Below are 13549 nucleotides of genomic sequence, written 5' to 3' on the forward strand. Positions count from 1 at the left end.
GTTCTCCTTCACACAAGGGACAAAAAGCTGTGAGAGAAAATACGGCAACAGAATGAAAAATGAGAGACAATAGATACCTAATCCATTTTCTAGACAAAACAGAATTATTCTCTGTAATCCATTATGTGCCCTACCTGACCATCTTAAGGTCGAATCAATTTGCCACTGCCCTGGCACAGCGTATTTCAATCTAACCTCCATGGATATTTGGGGCTAAGGATGACATAAATGGATGGTGTCTTTCCTAGCCAGACACCCTACAGTGCACCTTAATGTTATAAAACAAATGGCTTAGTATACTCTCTTCTCACATTTAAACATACGTAAAGGTAAAAAGTAGGACTATGGTTTTAATAGTAGTTACAAGAAGCTAACCCAATGTTCTCTGTTATTTTGGTAACACCTGCTATGAGAAATAAAAAATAAAATAAAAACCCCACAGTTTTGCATCGCAATTGTGTGCAACAATTCTTAATAAATTCCATTTGAATTCCAGGAACAGCATGTCACTATCAATACATGGCAGCAGACTGAAAATAAATCTTTTGGTAGTTGGTTTTAAACTGGAGAGAGTCTTAAAAATGAAACAAACAAAGACAACAAATACCACACAGTACAAAATAGTAATTATTTATATTTTCAAAAAGAAAAAAAAAAGTTACCAGCTATTTTGAAACTTCTTCCCTGTAAGAAGAGTGACTAATAGAAAGAAACAGGACTGGCTCCTATACAGTCGGCAAGTTGGGTACAAACAGTTGTTAAGAATCATTTAGCAACTCAGGACAGGGACTTTTGACACAGCGTTCAAGAACAATAAAATTTCTCCTTTTTTTAAAAAAAAAGGGGGGGGAGGAGGGAAATAAAGCAGGGAAAAATGCCAAAAACATTTCCCACAATATCTAAAAACAGTAACTGTTGTTCTTGTCAGACAGCACGCTCCAGATCAAGGATTTTCTAGTTCTTTCAAAACTCATGCAGACTTGCCAAAGGCTGCCTTCAGTCTATTCACACCCTCCAGAGCACATAGCCTTTTACTGTCCCCTTTCACTTCAACCTGTCATTTTATAAAGGTGTTTTTTCTTTTTTTTTTTTTTTTTCCTTTTTTTTTTTTTTTTTTTTGCAATTAACATACAAGTGCTACTAACAGAGAAATTGATCTTCTTGTTGCTGGATGGCAATAAGGAGTTACACAAAAGTCCAGTTTTTAGCTCAGCTGGAAAGACTTAAATTCTCTTTTTTGATATAAATACTACTGGAGCTCCCACCATGTACTTTCTTTCCAGAACCTTACTGGAAATTCTTTTTAAAACCCCAACGCTCTCTCCAAAGCTAAAATGTCCTCTTGCTCCAGGCATCTGACGATTTGTTCTGTGCTGCCAGACGCAGAGACGTTGTTCTCCCCCAGTACCACTGCTGGGTTATTCCGACTCGGGCCGGTGCCTAAACCGAACCCTGTACTTAATTGACTCAGCCAAGTCGAAGGGAACACACAGACGATGCAGCGACAGGGATTCGTTAGGTTGAACAGCCCCAGAGCCCCAGGCCCACCCTCCCCCCTCTCCCCAAGTTACTTGGTGCTGTTTTAAAAAGTCTGGGTGTCACGAAGCAGTCTTTTCCCCCCAACAACAGAGTAAAAGCTCCACAGATTTCGCTGTCTACCTGGTGGTCAAGGTTACAGCAGCAACAGCAGATGCTGCTTCCAGAAAAACATGGGGTGGTGTGACAAACAGGACTTTAGGATTGCTTCAGTCGCTTACGTGGGGGTCCCAGAAAGGGACACTGTGCAGAGGCCAGAGAGCGATATGCCTCAGCCACCAAGTGGGGATGTGATACTACCATCGACTTCCAGCCTGATGTCTCCATGACGTCAGATGCATGACTAAAATTAAGAGAGAATAAATCTAAAGTTATCAGTCAAAGACAAAATAAGATTAAAAAACAGATTCTTTTCACAGGCCTAAGAAAGCTGTCTTTTTTAGTTTACTGTTCTAGGATCACTCTGGATGTATGTTAGATACATTCTGCCAAACTCATACATTTTGGCTCTGCTGTCACAATTTTATACTATGCAGTTCTTCAACTTGTGTATGAGTAACTCGAAACACACATGATCCCAGGTGGAGGACAACGAGGAACACAACGCTCACCTGCCCTGACCCTGTAAGCACTGAAGTGTTTTATATCAATATAGAAAGTACAGAGAAAAGCTGTATTAACTGGCTAGTAGGGCTAAAAGTGCTTCCGGGCATCAAAGTAGCTGGCAGGTTTTTTCATTTACTAAAAACTCTTGTTATAATCAGTAGTACAAACAGTCCCTCACTGTCAGAGCACCTGCTACCAGTTCTCATGATCACAAGACTAGCCTCAGCATGGCCTCACAAAGACAGTCCTGCTGTATATCCTGAACAGTTTCAGCAGGGCTTGGCTAATCAGCCCTTAGGACAACGCCACTGCTAGAAGGCCAAATAAAGGATCACAAGGGGAGAAACTGAAGGACAGAGGAGAATCTGCCCTGTGTGTGATGGTTCACAAGTTGTAAACTCTATAGCTTGTTTAAAAAATAAAATAAAATAAAATCCTCCAGATTCGTTGTATCCTGAAACAGGAGTAAACTCACTAGTTAATGAAGTCCACAGCTTGAGTTTTTAGTTGATCTGCACTATGTAGGTCAGCCAGAATGAGAATCTCAGCTGCATTTTCCACAGACAGATTACTGCACAGTGCATCCTCGCACATCACCTTCAGACGTTCCAGAGCATACTGCAAAATACAAGCCAAAATACAGTTACACCGAAGAAAAAAACCTAATCAGGCCTGAACTGAAGCTCTACTTGTGCTGCTTCACTCTTCAGTAACAAAGACTATTTTACTATGCTTAAATGCATTATTACAAAGCAAAGAAGTATCTGAACTATGCTCAAAGTAGTGACCAGCAAAAAAGAAGAATCATGTGCCCACCCTGAGGAAAACAATGGATAGGAAACATACCCACCATAACTCTCATCCCAGGCTTCTTGTGTTACAGCTTTACCGGAGCTGTGGTCATGCTTTGAAATAAGAATTTCAGGTCACCTTTAACATCTATTGTTTTTATTAATTCGAGGCATGGAATGCTGAAGTCAAATCTTTTTTCTTACTCTAATAGTGCACAATAGTATTGCCTAGGTTCAGTGGGAAGAGCTATGTAACACTGAATGCTCCATAGGTGTTCCAGTGATGTTTTGGCAGCTTTCACACAATTTCTTTGCTGTTAATAGCCTGCACATTATGATCAGCCTTGCTCCAATATATGCTACCAGTTATAAAGTATCTGTTCATAATATTAACATGTTAAACAAAAGTCTCTGATTTATGGTGACTAAGTGGAATGAAACATCACAGCATGTCTGTACAGCCCTATTCTAACTTCACATTCTCAATCTAAGAGTTTCTAGCCATTCAATTTTGCATTTACCTCAATATTTCTATACCTGCAGGGTTAGGTATGTCAATAGTTTGAGGAAGTCAAAGGATACACCTAGAAAAAGAGTGCCTTGTAATAAAAATTTCACACACTAATTCTGCAGCATTTTTGGTCAGTATTGAAACACGCAGACATGGCCAAGATTTTCAAAAGCAACACACTGATCTTGGGTGGATACATGTTCAGATAACTGCGAGCCTCCAGTTATCAAGGAATGAAACCCAAATCTCAAACCGCAGTCTTTTAGAATATCTAAGCGGGGCACCACCAAACTGAGACACTTCTGAAAATCTTGGTATGTGTGATCCAATAAGGTTTGCAGCTCTTTGGAGGAAATAAACTGAAATTCTGAATATTCTGGATCCATGATTACCTATCACAGGGATAAGGAAAGTAGTCAGTTCTAATTAAGTTCTAATATGAGTAATAACATTAATACTACATAAACTGTCCTAAAGATTAAACTCGTGAAATTGAGTAACATTTCTATAAAATGCTTAAGATTGTTAACTTTTATCTAAGAGAACTGCATCTGAGAGTATCCTTCATACTGTTTATGAGGTCTTTTGGAGATGCTGAAGATGACAAGGTACACAAATGCAAATTCTTCAGTATGTGAGGCCGCATTCCGACTCAGTAACAGATTTGTAAGGACTGCTCTGTCAACCTGAACGGACAGCTGGCAACCAGCTCATCTTCATGACTTTGTAAAGACGACGAGAGCACTTGCCATAGGAAGTGCACTGTTACTATAAATTGATTTTATATTCTGATTGAGATTTCATTCCATAATGATTAGATTTAAATGAGTAATTTTAGATAGTAAAAATATTCTTTTACTTAAGACTCAGTAATAATTACTTCAATTGAGACACAGCACTTGCAAACAGGACAGTTTTTTTGTAGCAGAACATCTAAGAAGGCAAATCAAATTTATTTGCTTAATCTGTATCAATAGCTAAAAGAGTTTCAAATGAGGGGCAAGCTATTAGTTTATATTACTGTCTGTCAGTAGCTTAAAATGCAGCAAACAAAGCTTAAAATTATTCCCTTTATAAATTGATTATTCTCCTCCACGCATATACAATTTTTATTTGGATTTTCACTACAAATAGCTCAGCTTCTAATTACATAGTTGGGTAAAAGTAGCCATTCTGGTCTCTCAGGTACCAAGATTTCCCCTTCCCCCCTTTCTTAATTACACTTTAAAAAACCCCTACCTAATAGCATCCTTACCCAAGAGGCTGAAATAGCATCTCCTGGGTTTAGAAGACGTGTTTTGTTTTGTTTTTGGTCTAATTACATATTTTCCCCAAGAGAAAGGAGCAACTCAGACAAAGCTGTTTCAGTCTCTTGAGTAAATATTAGATGTTTTATGTGCTTTCATGAAAGAGTTTTTATTTCTGCTTTTAAAAGACATATAATGAGTTTAAAAGGAGAAAAACTTACACTAAAAGCCAAGAAATTCAAAGTTAAAGCCGACTCTGTCCTTAATGTACTGCTTCTTACTTACACTTGTCTGGGTTAAAGATGGTATGCAAGATCTCAATCAATACTCTTTAAATATTGAATAAAACATAGCAATGATTACAATCAGCCCAAGAATCTGCTTGCATTAGTTCCCATTTCACTTCTAGTTACAAGGACCAACTAATGGCATATGAAGCATTTCACTTCTGAATCACCATTTTTGATTAAGCCCAGGTCTGCAGTGACAGGGAAGTTGACGGCCATGTGGTGGTTTGCGTGGAACATGCATCCACATCTTAAAATCCACCGCCCTCACTGGCGCCTACAAGAGAATCCAAGGACTGAAGAAGCATGGAGACTGAACTACACTCTCACCCCTAGAGGTGGTCCCTCCAGGTCAGAGTTGAGGCACATTGGCAGGGCAGTGTGGAGAATCTTGCACTGCTGCTACCCGTGCTGAACCTGTTCGATGGATGAATAGAGGACTTTTAGTTTCCAGTGCTGTCAAACTGGCATCTTTCACCAGCACTAGGTTCACTTTTAAAAGAAAAAAGAAAAAGGAAATAAAATTTTGGTTATATATTACGAATTTTCACTGGTTAATATAGCTCACTGGCCAGCAGCGCGCTCTCTTCAGTCCTTGGTGCTGCAAAGGGAAGTAGACAGAACCTGAGTGGCTGGCAAGGCCACGGCGTTGTGCCTGCTACACAGGGACTACCAGCAGCCTTCCCATCACAACATCCCCAATACCTCCCTGCAAAATCACAGCAGGGTTAGGCAACAGGACTTCCTCCAGTGCACCCCTTCTCTCCTCAACAGCAGGAACTGCCACTGCAAAAAGACAAGATAAACAACAGGACCTTCCCACTCTGCTATCCATTGCTTTAGAGCATCTCTTAGAGCTGCTGCTACCAGCCAGACCAGAAGGAGAAGCAGCCCTGTTTGCCAAGACAGAACACTTCTTGTGAGATATGCTAACAGTCAAGCTAAAAAACATTGCCAGGTCAGTCCTGAATTTTTCTTCTCACTCCCAGCTCTTATGCTAGATCATAAGAACAGAATCATTAAGAACAGAAATACTGCATTTTAATTTATTTCAGAAGCTTAATTTACATATCTATACTACATCTGATTTTATCTATACGCCACAGCAAGTTAACAGAGCAATTCAAGGAAACTACCCAACCACAATGATCTCAGTGAAAACCTTACTGCAGGAATCTCCAAGGAGCTCTGTGTAAAGCAAGGCACATGTCATTGCTGGTTCCCTGAACAGCCATAAATCCCAACTGTACCTTGTCAGCAGCTGCCAGCAAGTCATCAGCCATTTTGTCAAGATTTGGTGCCTTCCCCGTGTAAATAAAGCACATCATTTCCTTAAAAACTTCAGGCTCCACATCATTGATTTCAACTCGATTCTGTATCAGAAAAATGAAGCTTATTAAGATCCTGACAAGGTGCTAAAGGATTCTTTCTACCCAAGTTCCTTCGGTATTTGAAAAAAATTGCTACAGAGACACACTTTAGAACACGTACTACTTGCAAAAAGAAAAGGAAACAAAAAGGCGGAGATGGAATAATAAATGTTCTAAGTAGTATTTCATATCCTCTACTTTTCCCCGTCCCACCCCAGTCTCTTTCCCCAAGAGTAACAAAGATAACAATTGCCTCCTTGATCCCTTTCTTCCTCCCTTCAGGACAGCTGAAGCAGAGACCTGCATCTAATGTGAAAAAAACAGTTAAACGGTGACAATAGTCACAAACACTATCTAAGAAAGTTAACTGAGCAGAGAAGTTAAGAGTTGACCAGAGAGCTATTCACCTAGCTGGGAAAGTTCTCCTTCCTTTAAGCACTTACCTTTTTACTCTCTTCCATTTCATGTTCAAACATGGCGCTGAAAACCGGGGAACGCGCTATGGCAGTGGGGAAAATAAAATACAGTTAGAGATGCTCTTTTATCCTCCAGAAGGAGCTAAGCATAGTCTGCCAAAACCCCAACATTTGTTCTGCTACTTAATGGAGAAAAAAATTCTCCTATAGAAGTACAGGTCGTGACACAATGTAATGCACCCAGCATACCCTGAAACCAGGTATGGCAGAATTTCTTGTGTCCTTTCCAACAAGGTTGAAGAACACACAGACAGTCAGGTATGTTTCATGACTTTATAAAAAAAGGGATTCTTCTAGAAATCCTTTCTAGATCTCAAATCTAGAAATCTTTTAAGTTCTCCTCACAAACGCTTCAGGAATACATTACAGTACACTATAGCCACAAAATCCTCCTACCATCCTCGTCCTGGGAGGAGGTAGACAATTAAAAATGCAGTAGATATTTTTCCCCTCCCCATAACAGTACTGTGATAATTAGTTGTCATGTTCACAGAACAGTCTTTTATTGCAGCTCTGCAATTAAAAGAGCTGCAGAAGCCTCCTTTAAATAAGAAGTAACCAAAAAAAAAAAAAAAAAAACTTATGAGAGCACTCCACTTGCCACCAAATTGTTGCTTCCTATCCCGCTAAGGCCCACCCGAGTTAATACTGACCTGCTAGTATGGCTTTGTGAGCCTGGAACTCCTGGCCTGCAACACACAGACAGCAGTCCGTGAAGCGCGAGTTCTCCCAGAGTCCTCCCAACTCATCTGCCAAGCGGCACTCTGGTACCTTCACCATGTTCATAGTGTTCTGGCCGGAGATATTGACAGAGTCCTGCACCACACTCACCTGGGCAAAGAAAAAAAAAAGTAAATAAACAAAACCCCATACTGGAAAACTAACCTCATTTATTTTCCAGGGCAGGTGAAGGGAGACAGAAATCAAAATTAAGATGCCTCTAAACAGAACCACCACACAATTAACAATTTCTCATATTTTACAGCATCCTTTCTACTCTGCATCAACCCTATTCTCTGCTCCTCCAGACTGTCCACCCCACTCCCCCACTTCCTGCATCTCTACAAACAGCATGGCCTCCCCTCTGCGCAGGCAATCCATAGCTCTGCCTCTTCCAATCCCAAATGCAGTGCGGCTGACAGCACTCTCATCTTCACCTCTGATGCCAGCATGCTTCAGAACACTAACAGATTTTCTGCTCGGCCCCAAATTAATGGCACTTCCATGCAATTTAATCCTAACTTCGTTAGTTTCTTAAGGAAGTGGAATCTTATCTCTTCTGCTTTTATAGACATCATCCCTGACCTACTTTTTTCCTTTTATCGACACACTAACCCCCCCAATCAATAATGCAATACAGACAGCACTACAAATGAAAAAGAAATATACAGAAAACTTCTATAAGCTAGCACTGAATGCACACATGCATGCAAGAGAAAAGTGTCTGATCAGCCCAGGGTGCTCAGAGCAACCCAAATGCCTTACTGCTTCTGGTTCGATACCAGATTTCAATTTCTTCAAGAGTTCAACATGTTCACTGTGTTAGAATCAAACAGTAAGACTGGAATAAAAAGCAACTTCATGTAAAATAATGAGGAAAGATCTAGAGAAGGCGCACAGATTCCTGATCACCAGCTCTAAACTAGACAAGGTTACAAAGAGACCAAAAGTATTTCTGCCACTGGCTGTTGAATAATCTACATGGGAACCATGCGAGTCTGTTTAACACAGAACCCTTATTTTAAAGCATGCAGTAAATCACAAGCCCTCTGGAGCAGGCTCCAGTTAGCCACTCTGGTCTCCGCTAATACCACCCTGCTATAACAGAGTGAAGGAACAAGCTGACTGACAGGAAAGCATATGTGAGAACAGTCACTGGATTTGCTGTTAAGTCCAGGTTAAGTTTCAGAGGTCTATTAATATCTAGTGGACAAAGGAGAACAACTGGCAGGAAAGCAAGCTTCACAGGTAAGTAAAACTAGTGATTATAAAGAGAGAGAGATGACAGAACCACCCCGCTAAGGAAAAACTGTTGGCAGTAAAGTGTTGAAAGTTCAGGCTGTTTCCAGACAGCATACATTTCCCATCTAATATCACAATATGAACTTAAAGTCTTCTTATTAAGACTTCTTATACATTAGACTGTGCAACAAACTGAAAGAAAAAACAGAAGATAACAAGGTCATGTGAAGGCAGCAACAAATTTTCTCTTCCACCTAGAAAAACCAAAAACACTAAGCTGAAGCTTCTGAAGGGAATAATTTAGTGAAGAGTGGACTGACTTGACTTAGTATTGGACACTAAGACTACTGCTGGGTCGCAGGAATTTATGAAGTCCAACACAGATAAACCTCTCTCAAACACTAATTTTGAGGTCTCATTCCACAACTGTAAGGTTTCTGGCTCATTTATCATGAAGGAAAGGATTAATTGCTAAATCTGGGAGAGGTCATCCAAGACACTCTTCTCCTATCTCAAACATTGCTAAATATTTTAAAGAAAGGGCTCCCTCCAGGACAGTAATGATTTAAGCCACCGACTAAACACATCTCCTCCAGGAGATGTTTGTTAATTTAAACATGTAAGTGTTTACATTGGCAGACAAAAATGAAGAAAAAGTACAGCTATTGAACAGCTTTGACTGAAGCATTCCTTTCACTCCTGGAAGATAAGGAAGCCAAAAGAAAAGAATCTACTCCCACAAGAAACACTGCAGGAGATCCAAAGAGAGGACGACTTGTTCTACCTGTCTTCTGGCAAAAATCACAGCTACAGGAGCTATTTTTCAGTTAAAAATACAACAGAAATAGACCCTAGAAACTCTGGAGACACTAATTTAGAGAATTTAAATTTGCTCATTAACATTTTGAAACTTAAATATCAAGCTTTAGAAATAACTTTCTGCACCTTTGTTTGACATAGGTATTAGCAAGTGCCATGAATTTTATAACCAGCTGTAGAAAAATAACAGCACTGCAAACGAAAAATTGTAGCTACACAAAATTCCTTTTATTCCCAAAGTAATAATAATAGACATATATACACTCTTGGAAAACTAAGGAGAAGCTGTCTTCTTTATATAGTGGGAAAGTAATAGCCAGTTCCCACTACAGACCTAGTCTTGGTTTTAATCCCAAGAGTTTCAAATTAAAGAGCACAAACAAATGAATGACAATATTAAAGCAGAAGTGAAATGTTAATCTAATATTCTCAATCCTACCACCATCTCAGGTAGAAGACAAATGTAAAAATAACAAAAAAAAAAAAAAAAAAAAACTCAAGTGAAATGCAATGACTCACAATTAAAACACACAGGAACAAAAATCAAACTACTAGAAAAGCAGCCTGTATTTCTCCTGACACCTCTGACTCCTTAAAAGAAGGATGAAAACCAGTCACATCTACCTTAAGCTAATAGAACCATTATTCTTTTAGCTGAACAGGAAGACTTACCTCACAGAAGAGAGTGAGTTTGTCATCTGGAAGAAGTCCATTTGCCTCATCCAAAAGAAAGTCTCTTCTAATAAATTTTTTGAATCCCCAGTCCTTGCCTTGTACAAATCGATATGCTCGCTGGCTCTCTGAAAGAGAGATACGGTGCTTCAAATAAACAGCTACACGACTTGCATGAACAAACAACGAGACAAACAACTGACCCCAAAACCAAAGTTTTTACACACCCATTGCTTTTGTTTCTTCTCCTTTAGCATTCAAGATGGAAAATTTGAACTTTGCTCGAACTTCACTCTTTGGACAGCTCACCAATAACAGATAGAGGGAGAGATAATCTTTACTTTCTTCATCCAAGCCTTTTGGGTTCACACGTAAACACCTGTAGAAGCAGGCATCTGAATGAGATGTAGGAACAGTTTTCGGCAGGTCATTCACAGCTTTTAAAGAAAGGGTACTTAAGAATTTTCACAATAAAGTGTGAAACGAACAAGTTCTGCTTAACAGCCACTAAACCACAAGGAAAAAATAGTTAAATATATTAGTACTGTTGGTACTGTGCACTCCAATCAGACTCACGTTACATCCCCAAGACTGGTAATAATTCATAGGCAGATAGATATCTATGTTAACTGCAGGCAAGCCAGATGAAAAACTTGAAAGTAACGGTTTAACATACTGTAAAACACCTTGGAAGACAACTTTCACAAAACAAAATGGAAAGAAATAGCAGACTAAAGGCAATGGATTAAAGAAGCACAACAAATTCAGAGAATTGGTAAGTAAAATCCCACAAGAAGCAACTCAAAGGCAAAATGGATTCCTGGAAGGCTGTCTGTTTCTCAAAAAACATAATAATAGGGCAAAAAAGAAACTGATGCTATGGAAAGAAAAGATATGAAGTGCAGGAAGAGGCTAACTCATATGCACTTCCATGACCCCAAACTCGAGGCAGAGTCTAACAAGAAGCAAAAAAATAGGCCAAATGACTAATACCTCAGGCACACAGGGATAAAAAAAAAAAAAAATCAGAGAGACCCAGGCATTAGAATGAGATCTGACTAGTGAAGGTTATAACGGTAAGTAATTTAATAACAAAAAGCATTGCAAGAAAAGTACAGATCTGCCACCCAAAGGAAGGGAACACAAATCATCTCTCCTCCCCCCCCCCCCCCCCAGAGCGTTAAGTTAAATTATTTAGTGTCTAATTTGCTTCAATCTTGACTAACGAGGTTTAAAGAAAAAGAAAAAAAAGCTAAAACAGTTAACATCAGTAACAAAGGAATAAATAAGGGAAGTTCATGACATCTGGTTAATTTTGAGTCATGGTGACCGGAATGAACCAGATGCCCACAGATCCAGTAGGTCAGACAAGATTCACGGCAGAATACACTCTGACCGAAGTCCTCTCAGAGTTACTGGTAATTATCTTTGAGAATTCAGGGAGAATAAAAAAAAGGCTTTAAAGGACAGTAAAAGGGTAAAAATAATGTCATCTTCAAAAAAAAAAAAAAAGAATAAACTCTAGGACAGAAGGAGTTGCAGAACACAGAGATAGTTCAGGGAATCATGTTAAGCCTCTGAATATATAAAAACGTGTCATGAACAGAAAGGTAATACAGCAGCAATAGTCTTAAATTGCAGGAGAGAAAACTTAGAGTGTAGGTAAGAATTATCATTCTAACAATATACAGTATTAAGGGCCAAAACGGGGGTGCTGAAACAGAGCTTGTGTACACAAGCTGCAGAATCTCACTGGAGGTTTCTCAAAACTCGCTAAACAAACATCAATTACAAAAAAACCCCTTAGATTAATAACCCTCTATGCTACGTCTCTGCTTCAAGGCAGGATGTAGTCTTCCTTCCAGTCATACCTTCTATCCTTTTCCACTATCAGAGAAACACCACAGACGGCCAGATCCTCACATTCGTTTTATATATCTAAGTATTGTACTGCAGCAAAAATACTCTCTCCTTGTGTATATACTGCACGCCCAAGGAATCGAGAACTCCTGTGCAGTACAAATATTTTTTTATATATTTTGCACAAATAGGCTGAACATCTCACCATTTCAGTTTATCATTGGCTCCTGAAGAAAAGGTCGAGCTCTTGATGACCTCACCCATTTCCTCTCGGCAGAAACTGAAGTTGTTTATGGTCCACATGTAGGAAAACTTCACCACCTTAATCTGAAGATAGAAAGCCAGGAAGCAGTTTAGGGGTACTGCTATCCACAGCGGGCCACAAAGGCAAAAACTAAAAAAATCTTTAATGTTTTACCATGTCACTTGTGTCACCCAGGTACAAGTCAGCCTAGCTCTGAAACACATGGCAGTGGTAACTGGACCACGACAATTTCGGAAATGTTTCAGGAAGTTCCACAAAAGGCAGAAGGTAAGAACAGTGATACAAAGTTTATTTTCTACTGTTGCCTTGGAGAAAACTTCACATCTTGCTTGAGAGCGTTGTAGAAAACCATGTAAAAACTCCCACTATGCTTACATCTTTAGCGCAGAGAATTTGTAATTAAACCTAATGAATTGTTAACTATATTCATTGTTAATGAGTCTCACATCCTCTGGAAAGCTACACTCTAAATTCATTTTGAATAAGTTTCTTACCATGGGTTCTAATTTCGTTACAAGGTGAACATCTCAGCATACTATGGACTTACCTGAGTGTAGCACCAGCTCTCTGCTACAGGTCCACTCGACATTTCTGCCGGGGGAGGAGGACTCGGCACCCTTGACATCGCCAGTTTGAAGATTAAACAGAATTTCACAACTCAGTGAAAGAAAGTTATATTACGTCTTCACCCTGTCACTCCCCCAAAACAGCAAAAAAAAAAAAAAAAAAAAAAAAAAAAAAAAAAAAAGAAAGAAAAGATGATGATGATCTTCAGGAGCACTATTAAATCTTGTGGGACATCAGTAAAAGCAGTCATACTTCCTCCCTCCCTACCCCTAAAGCCTTCAAAATCTGTTACATTTAAACATTTTAAAGTGTAATTGTATGTTTTGTGGAGAGCAGACACATCAGTCCACTAAATTCTTTCAATATGCCAGCTCTTAACAGGAAGAAAACCAAAATATGGTTCCTTTCATGGAGCCCAAGACTCAAGTTGGAGACTCCCCATCTGACTTGAATTTTACTACCACCATTTGGATTCCTCACTACATACTCCCCTCTTCAGCTTTGAGGGTTTCAGATCATTAGAGACGATCTGTTTTGACAGATGAAATTCTTAATCTGAGGAGACTACATGTAGCAACAT

General features: G+C 39.3%; 1 protein-coding gene across 6 annotated transcripts in view; it reads right to left on the minus strand.

Annotated features, from left to right (window-relative positions):
* Window positions 1-614: 614 nt before the first annotated feature.
* SPOP (speckle type BTB/POZ protein) overlaps window positions 615-13549 on the minus strand; it is a 30085-nt gene continuing 17150 nt past the window's right edge. For all 6 annotated transcript variants that reach the window (XM_062595804.1, XM_062595808.1, XM_062595807.1 and 3 more), the window contains 9 exons: window positions 12950-13092; window positions 12343-12464; window positions 10505-10656; window positions 10278-10405; window positions 7478-7655; window positions 6792-6847; window positions 6229-6351; window positions 2618-2760; window positions 615-1879 (listed from right to left, as the gene is read on the minus strand). In XM_062595804.1, the coding sequence (XP_062451788.1) occupies window positions 1735-1879; window positions 2618-2760; window positions 6229-6351; window positions 6792-6847; window positions 7478-7655; window positions 10278-10405; window positions 10505-10656; window positions 12343-12464; window positions 12950-13027 (1125 nt within the window). In that variant the 5' untranslated portion in view covers window positions 13028-13092 and the 3' untranslated portion in view covers window positions 615-1734. The remainder of the gene's footprint in view (window positions 1880-2617; window positions 2761-6228; window positions 6352-6791; window positions 6848-7477; window positions 7656-10277; window positions 10406-10504; window positions 10657-12342; window positions 12465-12949; window positions 13093-13549) is intronic.

Source organism: Rhea pennata, chromosome 26, assembly GCF_028389875.1.
Source record: "Rhea pennata isolate bPtePen1 chromosome 26, bPtePen1.pri, whole genome shotgun sequence".
Lineage (NCBI taxonomy): Eukaryota > Metazoa > Chordata > Aves > Rheiformes > Rheidae > Rhea > Rhea pennata.